The following is a 12,844-nucleotide window of genomic DNA, read 5'->3' as shown; positions in this document are numbered from 1 at the left end:
TAGCTTTACATAACTCCATTTCCTCAGGATAGCAGCTTTGTTAATTAGAATGATTATAACTCTGTTTGATTGGTTCTGCCTGCCGCAGTCTCAGGAGTTACAACCTGCTTGTAGAGTTAATTACAATAGTTACCAAAAACCTGCACCACATGAGCACAATGGGTTTTTTTTTATCTTTTTTCAATTACAGAGGATGAATTGGCACAGTAATGAATTGGTGCAAGAATTAAAATGTTTACAGCAGTATGGTAATAAATTGGAAATAGTGTTGTTGGCTGCATGGGGAGTATAATAATGAACACTTGCATCAGACAAGTTAAAGTTTTTAATTGAAAATACGTTACTAAAAAACACTTGCCGCATTTTTATGTCATCAATTAAAGTTTTAGTACAGCACTTTGTGAAATCTATTGGCAAAAATGCAATATTTATAACTATGTCCCAATATTTATACAGTATAAACTTTATTACTGTAATGCCAGGTTAAAATAATAGGATATATTTGCAGAGAAAACAGATTTTTCTCAATTGTCTTCCTTGCAGTTAGCCTTTTCACCACTAGATGTCAGTAAATCCTCACATGCTCAGAAACTAAACCTGAACTTTGATCTGGTAAATACAAATTGAGCTTTAACAGTCATTTTCATCATCTGGATATGTAATCCAGATGATGAAAAATCATTATCTTGATTAACCTATGTTCAGCCTTGTCATTAGCTGAAACTGAAGCTGAAAGGTTTGCTGGCTATGAAGTGAATTTAAATTCCTCTTTTCTTTTTCTTTGCTCTGTCCTGAGGACTGACTGACAGAAATGAGATGTGTGAAGTGTTCTTGGGGACTAAAGCCGAGGATTCCTGGCAGTGTTTTAGATGCAAACTGCACTGGAGCCAACAACAGTATGCAGGTAAATGTAAGAACTACTTGAGTAAAAATCTGGATTTAGCTTGCTTTATTATGGCACTTTGTACATGTCAGGTTACAAATTCAACATTCTGGGTTTGTTGGTTCATACAGCACATTAAACAATCCAAAAGAACATTTCATGTGTCATAACATGTTGACAAAGAAATAAACAGGAGATCTGGAAGCTGTTAAATGCTTACATTCAACCAAATGCCAGAGTAGGGGTGATAATTTCACCTAAAGTGTTTGTTGCCTGATTATTATTTTTTAAGTCTTAACATAATACATGCCAAAGAAAAGCTCATGGTTGTCATAATCACCCCTCTCGTCTACAATGGCTGTGAGAAAATGATTTTGAAAAAGTCCACAGTCTTTGTAGAAATCCCTTTAGCTTAGACATGTCTTCTTCTGCAGCCAAAAATACAGAAATGTGCAAGGAAACTGTACAAAATCTAATTCTGTACGCAACCGTAGGTTGACTTGTCAACACACAATGCGACATCCACCCACATAAAACACATGTGCACAATACTGTTTTACACTCAGACTGATGTGGCTTCCCAGGGGTCCACAGTAAACAGGTTGCATTGAAGTGCTACGACATCTTTCGTTGGCACACGAGTAACATTTACAATATTTACATCTGAGATTAAGCAATCAGCCATCATGCATCACCTAAAAATTGCTTTGTAGAAAATAAGGTCTCACATTCCATGTGGATACTTTGCTTTGTTTCGTAATTATATGGAAGAATGCACCGGTTTAAGATGGCATTCAGTCATTACCATTTCTCCTCTTCTGTACAAGATGCATGAGGAATAAACAGGAAGCATCGAGTTAAGCTGTAAAATTAAGAAAAATCATGCTACTAAAATGTACTCCAACAGGAGTCACAATAAAGTGGAATGAGATCCCAAACCTGAAGCTTTTGGCTCCAGAATGCAGCAATGTGAGAATTAAGCTCCCCATCATGTCCCAGGTGAGTTTCCACAATTCCAGGGAAGAAAAAAAAAAAAAAAACAAGCCATGTGTTTAGCTGTGAATTACTGGTCATTTCCAAGAAAGTCAATGACTGAATTTTTGTTTGCTTTTTAAGAAAACTGCATAACTTCAAGTATTTTTTTCTAAATCTAGGAACTGAATTCATTTGAACAACAAATCCTTTTCTCCGATTATTGCAAGATGCATTGTACTTTTTTGGAAATCTCCTTGTAATTAACAGTTCAAATTTGGTTGGAAAATAAGAGATCCATAAAACATTAAGTAACTTAATAAACTTCTAATTATCTGGGAAAGTTGGTTGATCAACTTTACTGTAAAATTGAGGTATTATACGTCATCTCCCTGTGGTGCCTCAGTGCCGGTCTGGCTGACCAGCCCTGTGTTCAGCAGACCCTCTTGGCCAGCCTTTGGGGGGAGATTTAAGCTCATTAGCAGAAGACCAGAGCAAGACTTGGGTTAGAAGACTGAAGTTTCTCTAGAAGGGTTTTGAGGAGGAGAGTTATGTTTAGGTCCGCATCCAGTTGAGTGGAACCCAGAAAGATTCCCGCTCCAGCCTTTCCAAAATGCCTCGCAATTCTGCACAAGCACTGGATGAGTCTTCTTTGATGAGGACCCGGTCCACCAGGTGTCCATACTGCTGATCAATCTGAATGGCAGACTGACGCATTTCCTGAAGGTCCTCATCCTATTAAAGAAGAAAAAAAAAAAAGGTCATGGCTTGTTTAGTATCTTACATACAGTGGACAGAAAGCTCTCAATTGGAGAACCAGGGAAGTAACATGACAATCTTTGATATAGTGTAATTTACACCATGCAACTTATACACTAGGTGTTTTTTTTGTCATCATTTTCTCAACCAAAGAACGTCCACATCACTGCATGCAGTCATTGGATCGCTTACTGCTGGACATTACTTTCAAAGATAAGCGTTGATGCCTTTCGAGGTTCTTAACTAATTTTACCATCTAATAGTTGGTGTTTTAGGATTAGACCAGCTCACTTAATCACTGATGATCAGCAAAAGGGTAATCATGCATGTGTAAGCAAATTCCTCAGATAAGAAAATGGGGACAACTCTCAAAGAAAAAGAAAAAAAAATTCTATGAAAAAGTAAAATTCAAAATGTAGCATTTAAGTGACTGAAACTTCTCGTCTGTGGCCCCCATAGTTAGCAACTTTCAGTTCAGCTTGATGTGTAAAACTTTGCTCCAATTCTCCAAACTGAAAGCGTTCTGTTTGTTTCACACAAGCTGACACTGAAAGAGAGACATCATTACTTTTCGTACCACAGGTTTGACTCTTCTATCGTTTTCACTATGAATGAAACGTGTTCAACTAATCAAACATGTCTCATAGCTACTGACATGGTGGAGTTAGTTTAGCTGAAAATAATAAACCTCAAATGTGTGGAAATGGTGTACAGTTCATTATACTTTTCTAGAGAGTCCATTGTATCTGTGGTTGGGACCTTTTGTGCATCAGTTATTCATGTCATCTTGTCTGTAAAGATATGCATTCAAAATACACCAACTTCACTGGGAAAGCTTCAACTTTGTTACTGAATAAAACCAGACTCACTGTAATGCGGCCATGGTCACCACCTCCTGGTGACGTGGCTGCACTGCGGCGGCGTCTGCTCTCGGGAACACGAGGTTTGACAAATATAACATACGGCTTGAACTCTGCTGTCCGCAGTCTCTTCAGGGCCTGGAGAGAATGAACATTTACAAACAACAGATGTCAGGAAGAAGACATGATGGAGTCAACAGGGACATGCCAGACCGCTCTCGTCCACAGCAAAGTGCTGCTGCCTGCAGACTCTTAAGCTCATCCTGACATGTCTGATATTTTTGGAGGAACATTCACAGGAACTATAATAAGCTTACCTCAGGCTGCACATCAACTATACACATCTTATTCTTGGCCTGTACGGAGCGAATCGCTTCTATACTGGTGCCATATTGGTTCTCCTTGTACTCCCCATGTTCTATGAACCTGGAAGCCAAGAATGACACCTTTACCTCAACAAGAAACCATGCATGTTCAAATTAAACACAATGAGCAGCAGAAACATACTTGTTATTCAAAGCGTCGGCATCAAACTGCTGTTTGGTGACAAAGTGGTACTCCACACCATCCTTCTCGTGGGGTTTCTTCGGCCTGGTAGTATCTGTCAAGAGCAGACAAATTTGCAGATATGTGTCTTTTATTGCCAGTCAGTCTATTAACCCTTAAACGCCCCTGAGCATTATCGCTTATATTGTCTTTTGAGGAATGGGGTGAGTAACTGAGGGGTAAATTGCAATCAATAGTTTACCCTTTAGGTGATCTACAGAATTCCTGTAATTATCCAGGCATTATATCCCATCCAGGATGTTTACAATCCAGCCACAAATGAAGTTTATTTTGAGACTATATGGTAAACCCACAATGAGTGATCCACAACACAATTTTCTCATTTTTGTAATAAAAGAAAAATGTTGCTAAAAGACCTAAACTTTGACCTGGAAATTATGATGCAGCCATTTACTGTCAAACTGTTGACCAGAACAAAAAAAATGCTCCACTGTGGCTGGAATGAGTTCATGTTTTTGTTTACCAGTGGCACCAAAAATGAGCTGAGTGTAAGTGGGTTTTCTTAATTAGTAACATACATAACTGTAAATAGCCAAAACTGCCTGGAGGTAAAATTATAGTTTGTTTACATCAATGCCAATATTTTTTTCCTGAAAACCAAAATCTGAATGATATGCAGATGAGAAAATGTTGGTCACTGTTGATCTGTGTCTTATTTCTACAATTTGTTTTTATGGTTGGCCTTTATGGTGCTATATCTCATAATACATTTTACACAATTTTAGCCTAATAATCTAACAACGGAAGCTGTCCTAAAATCTCTAAATGCTTAAAAAGGCTGAGGTTCTACTGGCACTTTTTCATAAAAATAGATAAATAAAATAAAATAGGCCGACCAAAAGTAGCAAAAACTAACTTAGAGACAGCAAAAGTAAATTAGCAGTAATGCTAACTCTGCACACATTTACTTTTTAACTAATGTTCATTAATGTGCAATATGTCCCTTTTTTCAAAGTAAATAAATACATTTCTAAAAAAAAGGTTTTAAGGGTTCAGACTGAGTTTTAAAACTGATGGACTCACGTGGAACAGCTACAGCATAACGATGTGGGTTTTCAGCTATCACCCGCTGTTTGAGTTCATTGATTCGGGCTCCAAGAGATCCTTGGGAGGTAGATGTAAAAGAGGAAGAAATAAGGTCATCACATTGCTGATGCATGTTATAATACATCATTTAACCCACCACATGTGGCTCTGTCTCACCTATCAGAACCACCAGGCGGGGCCTCTCATTGGACCTCTGCTGATAGCGGGTCACCTCTTCATAAGTCAGGAACTCTGGGTCTCCAGAATCGGAGCCTTCTCCCGTTGATCCCTGTCGGTCCTTACGGCTCAGCCGGAAACTTCTCCGCAAACCAGCTACAGCGACACCACAGATGGGTGGGAGAGCAGGAGCAGAAAAAGTGAACGGTCTGGTCAGGTGTGCCATATGTTACTTGATAAATTGATACAATCAAAAAGAAATAAATCACACACAGCTTGTGCACAAATGTTATAAATAAAGCGACTAAGCCTGACTGTCATGCATTTAAACATTGGTAAGGAGTGCACATGTAAAACCGCTCACGCTCATCTGAACCGTGAATACTTGTCAGTGTGAGATTAACAGAACTTTGAGGCAAGTAGATATTCATGCTTCAGCTAAGAACGGAGGCACATGCAGTAAACATATTACCTAAAGGCTGAAATAGAAGCAGACTCTGACGTTGGCATGAACATTGTTTCAGCATTTCAAATCATATCTCAATGACAAGATAAAAACTTTCCAACATTATGTTCAAAGCATGCTGCTTTCAACACGGCTACAGTGCTGAGGCAGGAACCACAGGACGGCCTGGCCCCGGGAGACCCCACATTAAAAAGCAAGGAGTGGCTGCAGGGTCTCCCACGGCCAGGACCATCTGGATCCTCCCCTGTCAGTGGTGTGAACCTGCAGGAATGAGCCGGGCACTGTACCTGAATAAAATTCCCAGGAAAACACCTGGCCACAGGAGGGCGCCACTGCTTTACACTTAGGAGAGACTATAACTGGCGTTAGAGCATCACACAGCCCAGCCTCACACCTCCACACAAGGGTGAACGAGCAACAAACGTGCCTGGTTGAGTGTGCAATGCATCCAACGCAGCAGGGCCCTCTTTGGGGGAGGGGGAAGGGGAGGGAGGGAGGTTTGCAGCGCACTGACCACAGCAGCAGGAACAGTTAGTTAGATGCGGGTGGATGGGGGGGCAGAGGGAGGGTTCATGTGGATCCACACACTGCTGGCGGGGGGGTTTACAGCCCTAAGCAGGCTGACAGGAAGCACAAATACTGTGTGATAAGGCATTTTGTGTCACAATGATGCCGCTGTTAAGCTTTCAGCTGTGGTTTAGATCACTCCGTGTGCTCAGCATCATTCAAGCAGCAGGGTGGGTGGGGTGGGGGGGGGGGGGGGGCATGGGGGTCAGGTTAGGTTGAAGAAGGGTGATGGAGGGGAGGCCAGTGGAAATCGAAAAAAGGAGCTAATGCACTATTGCAACAGTATAGCCAAGCTGTCTGTCAATCCAGAAATGTTACATTAGATTTATTTTTTAAGAAAATAGACCATGAGTGTCTACTTTCTAGAAAAGAACTTTTCTTTAGCAAAAGCAACACGTTTTTAGAATTTTTCTCATCACATGTAAATTTACCTGTAAAACTGACCTGAGGTCTGTGCTATGAAGCCGGATTTGTTACTTAGCAAAGTAACATACTCACTCGAGTAGGCTAGATCCAAACACGAGATCAACGTATGTGACAGTTCATTTTCTTAAAAAGAAAGGAGGGAATAAAAACTACAATTTTCTATTTGAATTGTTGGTGTTTTTCGCTCGAGTCCTTAAGTCACACCCTTTAAATCCTTTAGTTTCTAATAAGCGTTTATTTAAAAGGAATTTAAAGCACAAGTTTGTTCTTGTTGACTTGAAAACTTTGTTAAAAATCTAAAATTTAAAATATTTTATTTCCATGTCAGAGAAAATAAACTAGATACTGAACCATTTTTTCCAACTAGAAAAACGATACCCCAGTGCCGGTAAATCTGCATCATAATTTAGACTCCAGCTGTGTAGCGACTTAAACTCTTTGATGCTTCCTCAGTCTGGCGGCACTAAATGTACAATTTTAGATGACATGTTGTTACTGAGCTGAAATGTTTGGTGAAACTGTGGAAAGTTGAACTTTGTTTTGATTCTGTAGAATCATATTTTTAACACTTTGATGCATCTTTTTTATGCCGCAGAGTCTCTGAAGACACAGATCTGTTTCTGGCACCTGCAGACGTGAGAGACGAGACTTTCTACTCAAGTTCCAAACATTACTTTCACTGCAACACTAAAAACAACTGCATCATCATCCCGTGGCTTTGCATTTATTTGAACCTCCGCCCTTCACCCCATCCTTCAACCCCAGACAGGCCAGTCCTGAGCAGTCACTTTGACCCCCAGCCTGAAAGTACCGGGGGGAGGGGCCAGAGCATAGCCAGTCTGCAGCAGGCAAGGAGCAGAGAGGGAGAAGGTGGTGGAGAAAGATGTGCACACTCTCACCTATGTACTGTCCATTGAAATAGCCCTCACAGTCACAGTCCTCTGTAGGGAGGCAAGCAGGGGAGAAAGGGGTAAGCACTGGGTAAGAGACCTGGAAGAGTTAAAGAGAGGGGCAGGCAGGTGGGCTGAGGGCACCGGCGAGAGGGAGGCAGGGCCCAGCAGGCAGCAGGCAGGCAGACAGACAGCAAGAGGACAGGGTGGATGGGGCAGCCCAGAGATAATGAAGTGACACTGTTGGAGGCAAGAACCACTAACAAATAGTTCATACAGAGAGGAGAGAGATGGCAGCTCTTCGTCCGCCTGCTGAGAGCCAAAATCTCTGTGCAGCACAAACAAGTCCCCCCAAAGATGTGCAAACCTTTCCAAAAATCCCTAAACAAAGAAGTGTTATGCATTTCTACTCATCTGTGTCTAAACTGTCTTAATTTTACTTATGACAGCATGCATCAAGTTCAGAAAACAGACAGCAGAGAAAAGATGAGCAAGAAAATAAATAAACAGGAGATAAAAAGGAAGTGAGGATGAGAAGAGCTATTGTTATCTTTAACAACCCCTGCTTGGTTGGGTAAAAGTCTCCAGGGGCGCTGGTCTGCCTGCACATCACCTGCTACACACACACACACACACAAGCCTTGCTAAGAATCTCTATTCTGGTCTGCTACACCAACAGCAGGAGGGGAGGAATTAAGCTGCGAGCAGTAGAAATCCCAAATGCTCACCCCACTAACACTCATGCAAGCTTTACACTCACGCACACACATTCAGACTGGAAGGCCTCATGAATATTTTTAATGCGGGTGGATGTTTCTTTGTGTGTTTGTGTCTGCACATGTACCCACCTTTGTCACATCCATGTTCAGCTGATAGAGTTTGCAGCAAAGAAGATCAAAGAGCAAAACATCATTAAAGACAGAAAAGACAGGCTGATGCGTCTGCATGACATGTTAGGAGAATGAGGTTTTATGGATTCTAAATATAAGATGTCACTAAGCTGACGTCAGAGACGAGGAGGGGGACCCACTTTTTAAAATCTCCTACTGGTATTTAGTTGGAGGGAGGCCAGGACTGGAGAGTCCCTGCAGGATAGCTGCTGCATCCAGCTTAACTCTTGTCTCCCCGTGGCTCAGCCCTAATCAGATCACCGGCAGCTTACATGACACAAACGGCTACAACTCTCTTTATCCACTCACCTGGATATTTACATGTCACCTATAGTGTCAAGAGAGATGCTGAGAAGTGGAGGGTATTGTTGTGGCAGTCTGTTGCTGTCTGGATCTACTTAGGCTGAACTCGCAGCACTCTTGCTGGCCAGATGGACTAAACATGAAAGAGATTAATTCATATCCGTGATCCCTCCCTCCGTCTCTCTCTCTCATCCTTTTAAAAACATGCCTGCACCAGAGGATGGTCAATGAATTCTAACAGATCAGTGACTATAAGAAGAAGAATGCTAATTATTAGCTAAGGACTACAAGCATCAGATAAAACAACAAAATATTCAGCAGGCAAGATATGAGAGATGAGAGCTACAGATCATAGACTGCAATTATGGGAAGATGAAGTAGATGAAGCGATACTTGAGAAGCAGAAACTTACAGACAGGTTTTTTAGGGGATTTTGGATTCGGGAGCGTGCCCATTTTCATCCTGTAGGCCAGTCGCCTGGAGGAATGTGTAGCACAACAAAGAGCCAAAGAGGATAAAGGCAGGATGAGAATCATTGGGAAAGAAACAGGAGGCAGAAAGTAAGAGGGGATTGTCAGGAATAAAAGATGACAACATGAAAGGCAGCACAAACAAACGGATTATGAGATAAAGGGTCGCAAAGTTCAGACACCTTTTGTGTGTATTTAGTATTTTTCCTTTCATGGTCGATTAGTCTTTTTTTTGTGGTTGTCATTTCTGTCTCTCTTCGTGGTCACTGCTTAGCATCCCTCTATAGTTGTTTGGTTTTTCTAAAAGAAATGTCAAAAATCCCCTCAAACAGAAGCATGTGCTCAGTACAGCCATTCAGTAATCCACCCATGACAGCAGATGAGCTCATCTCGTTTGTTCATTCAGCAACATTCACCCAGACGAACTCCTTCTCCTTCCCCTGATTATTCATGAAAACAATGAACACATGTATGCTTTCCTGCTTTCTGTCTGTGTCCAGGCTTTATTAATCCAGCGGCGGTTGTGGTGTTTGGCATGGACCTCCCAAACAGCTTAAATTATTTTACTGAGGGATTATGACACTTAAGAGTATCAGCGTGTGCATATTGAACGCTGCATCACAATTAATTTTCCCCCCATACTGCTTTGATGCTCCATCTAACTACAGCTGACCTTTCAGAGAGGAACACATGAATGTGATTTAAAAGATTACAAATGGCTGAATAAGATAAATCAGAGGCATCTGGATGAACCACTGGAACAGATTTTAAATTGTAAAAGCATATTATTTAACCTCTGGAGGCTCTCACCTCTCCTGGAACTGTTTGGAGGGGATGAGTCCAGCCCGCAGGTTGCTGTCTCCCATTCGCTTGGCCTGCCACCACGTGGGGTCGTCCTGCGTCACCACCTGCAGGATGTCTCCTCGTTTAAAGGGAAGGCCTGCCTCTTGGCAGGGCGTGGCCTTGTCTTCCACGGGGATGTAGTCAAACAGAGCACGCATAAATACCTGGAAAGCAGAATTAGAGAAATGTATAAATGACTACTGAGAATGAATATAGGGAACAAAAACTATTTGACTAAAAGTTGAACACTACATTTATTAATCACAGCACATCTCACCTTGCTCTCCCTCAGTTTGTCTTCCTCTTTGATGGCTGGGATTATTTTTAGAGTGATCGAGCCCTGCGACTGGGACTAGATCACAAATAGAAAAGAGGAAGTAAGAAAAGGAAGATTATGGCTGAAGCTTCTCATTCAGGACAAACACACTTGGAGTATCAGTGATAAAAATAAATAAATATATATATATATTTATATATTTAAAGTTTAAGTGTGCTTATCTTAACACAGTACAGCTACAGTACAGCTGGTGCCATTTATTGTCGTTAGTACTTAGTTTTAGCTCCTCTAGCTTTTAGAAACAGCTTAAACTCTGGGGATTTTTAGGGGCAGTGGACAGATCGGCTTTGGAGGATGAAGCCTTGTCATGGATAATTTTTTTTTTTTTTTCTTTTTTGGTTTCCTCCATAATTTTTCAATAGGACTGAGATCTGGACTGATTGATGACCGGGTCATTGAGTTGATGCATCTTTCCTGAAGAAAAGTTTGAACACTATTTGCTCAGAAGCAAGATGTATCATCATCCTGAAAAATGACATCATCAGCAAACATACTTGTGACTAGTGGAAAGAGGGAAGTATCTAAATCAGTGCACATTCATTCTATTTGTTTGGGGGTAATGACCAACATCTCCCATGGTCCTTTTCCTGACTTCTTATAGTTTTTCCAGGTAGCCATCTTTATAAGTTAAACCGGCATTAATTTAAAGTTCTTGTATCTCCTTTTCAAATGCAGATTGGTGATTAATCAGCGGACATCACTTATAATTGATCATCTTTAATCCATGACTGCTCCTCTTTAGCCCACTGTAACCTTGTTTTGGTCTGTCTGAAGTGTTGGTGATGGTTTATCTTTGAATTTTGTAAATCCCATTTCACTCAGCTGGTTTCTCACAGTTTGTTCACAAACATTAACTCCTGTTTCTACCCATTTGCTTTTTATCTCTGCTGTTGTGCACTTTCTATTTTTAGGCCTTTATGTCTCCCTTTTCCAACCTTCTCTATTATTTGTACATGCTCTTAATATTAAGAACAGCTGATTTAAAACAGCTAAACTCTTTTGACAAATTTGATTTAATTTAATTTTACTTTCTTATTCAAATATTCATGGTCATGTTTTTATATGCAGAAAGTTTGGCAGTTAAAATAGTTTAGTTCCACATCTGTGACTTGTTTCTACAAAATAAATACTTCAATGACAAATCTCATCCTTCCATTTATTTATATACTCATTTTCTAATTAATTTATGCTTTTAGCTTTTATCTGTGCTACAAGTTATTTACGGTTTTCGTGCATGTTAAAGATCTACAGACACACAGCTTTCTACTTCCACAGAAGACATTCGTTCTGAACTAATTGAAAAAAAAAAACCTTGTCTGAGGTCCTGGTTTTTCTTCCTTTAGATGATGACCTCACCATGAAACACATCGACAAATTCCCAGCAAGCCTCATCCAAATATGAGCAGCTGTCATAAACTGTTTGTTTCAGTGTGCTGACAAACCAGAGCAGTACAACAACTATATTTAAAGTCACCAATTTAGAGTCAAAAGTCCCAATTCTGACATTTTGGTGCAGTACTGCCTCGAGTATGACTGTTCGGTTGATTGTAGCCTAAAATACTGTGGACTGCAAAATGCAAATACAGTTCATACGCACAGTGGGAGGACTTATGGATACAAGCATTATCTGATGGTTAAACCATATGCTGGTTTGTGCGATGGTCTTACCAGCATCTGACTGATCTCATCGGGTCTTTTGTGGATCACAGAGACTCCATTAACTTCCCTGAGTTCATCTCCTACATGGACCAAACCTGCGAGAAAGGAGGACAGTATGAAGACAGAGAAGTCAGTGAGCCTTTTGGGGTGTATCTGTCATATGTTAACATCAGTTTTGTTGACAGATTCAGGGATTTGAGCAGCTTCGATTCTGAGAGGAGGTCTGTTAAGCTTACAGCCACAACAATGAAACCAAATGCTGAGAGGAGAGAGATCAATACATGTTTCCCCTCAGCGGAGAGGCACACATTGGACAATATTATACAGTCAAACATGTATTATGTATGTATTAACCAGACATACACAGAGACCAGAGGCCCAATCTGAACAATGCACCACTCCCATCCCCCCCACACACCTTTTTAATGACTTGATGCAGCGGCTTATGCTGCCAGCATGTATGTTTCTGATATCATGTAACACACACACCTGAATGTGGATGGTATTTCCATGACAACGCCCAAGCAAAGATCTCTGCTGAGTATGTATCGTGATGGATTTTCGTTCGCAGAGAGCTTTGTGTTTCATTAAAAACCGCAGCATCCTTCTCATTTTTCTCCTGCTGCAGCATCTCTCCCTGTCTGGCTTTGATCTCACTGTCATTAGAGATCAGCCTTTCATTTGTAGTCTCGCACATAAGTGCATATTTCTCTCCTGTTCTTGCTTGGTGCAAGAATGCAGTCCCACAT

At 40.9% G+C, this 12,844-nt stretch overlaps 1 protein-coding gene across 3 annotated transcripts in view; it reads right to left on the bottom strand.

Annotated features, from left to right (window-relative positions):
• Nucleotides 1–1,998: 1,998 nt before the first annotated feature.
• mpp3a (membrane palmitoylated protein 3a) overlaps nt 1,999–12,844 on the bottom strand; it is a 29,451-nt gene continuing 18,605 nt past the window's right edge. The window contains exons 8-20 of one of the 3 annotated variants that reach the window (XM_042002125.1): nt 12,105–12,190; nt 10,377–10,451; nt 10,067–10,263; nt 9,199–9,263; nt 8,442–8,462; nt 7,603–7,644; nt 5,998–6,063; nt 5,245–5,400; nt 5,065–5,145; nt 3,982–4,075; nt 3,792–3,900; nt 3,484–3,612; nt 1,999–2,590 (exon numbers count right to left, since the gene is read on the bottom strand). In XM_042002125.1, coding sequence (XP_041858059.1) covers nt 2,411–2,590; nt 3,484–3,612; nt 3,792–3,900; nt 3,982–4,075; nt 5,065–5,145; nt 5,245–5,400; nt 5,998–6,063; nt 7,603–7,644; nt 8,442–8,462; nt 9,199–9,263; nt 10,067–10,263; nt 10,377–10,451; nt 12,105–12,190 — 1,301 coding nt within the window. In that variant the 3' untranslated portion in view covers nt 1,999–2,410. The remainder of the gene's footprint in view (nt 2,591–3,483; nt 3,613–3,791; nt 3,901–3,981; nt 4,076–5,064; nt 5,146–5,244; nt 5,401–5,997; nt 6,064–7,602; nt 7,645–8,441; nt 8,463–9,198; nt 9,264–10,066; nt 10,264–10,376; nt 10,452–12,104; nt 12,191–12,844) is intronic. The other 2 variants (XM_042002133.1, XM_042002140.1) reach the window with 2 other exon arrangements.

Source organism: Melanotaenia boesemani, chromosome 2 (genome assembly GCF_017639745.1).
Source record: "Melanotaenia boesemani isolate fMelBoe1 chromosome 2, fMelBoe1.pri, whole genome shotgun sequence".
In the NCBI taxonomy this organism is placed as follows: Eukaryota; Metazoa; Chordata; class Actinopteri; order Atheriniformes; family Melanotaeniidae; genus Melanotaenia; species Melanotaenia boesemani.
This window is presented reverse-complemented; position numbering and strand designations above follow the sequence as displayed.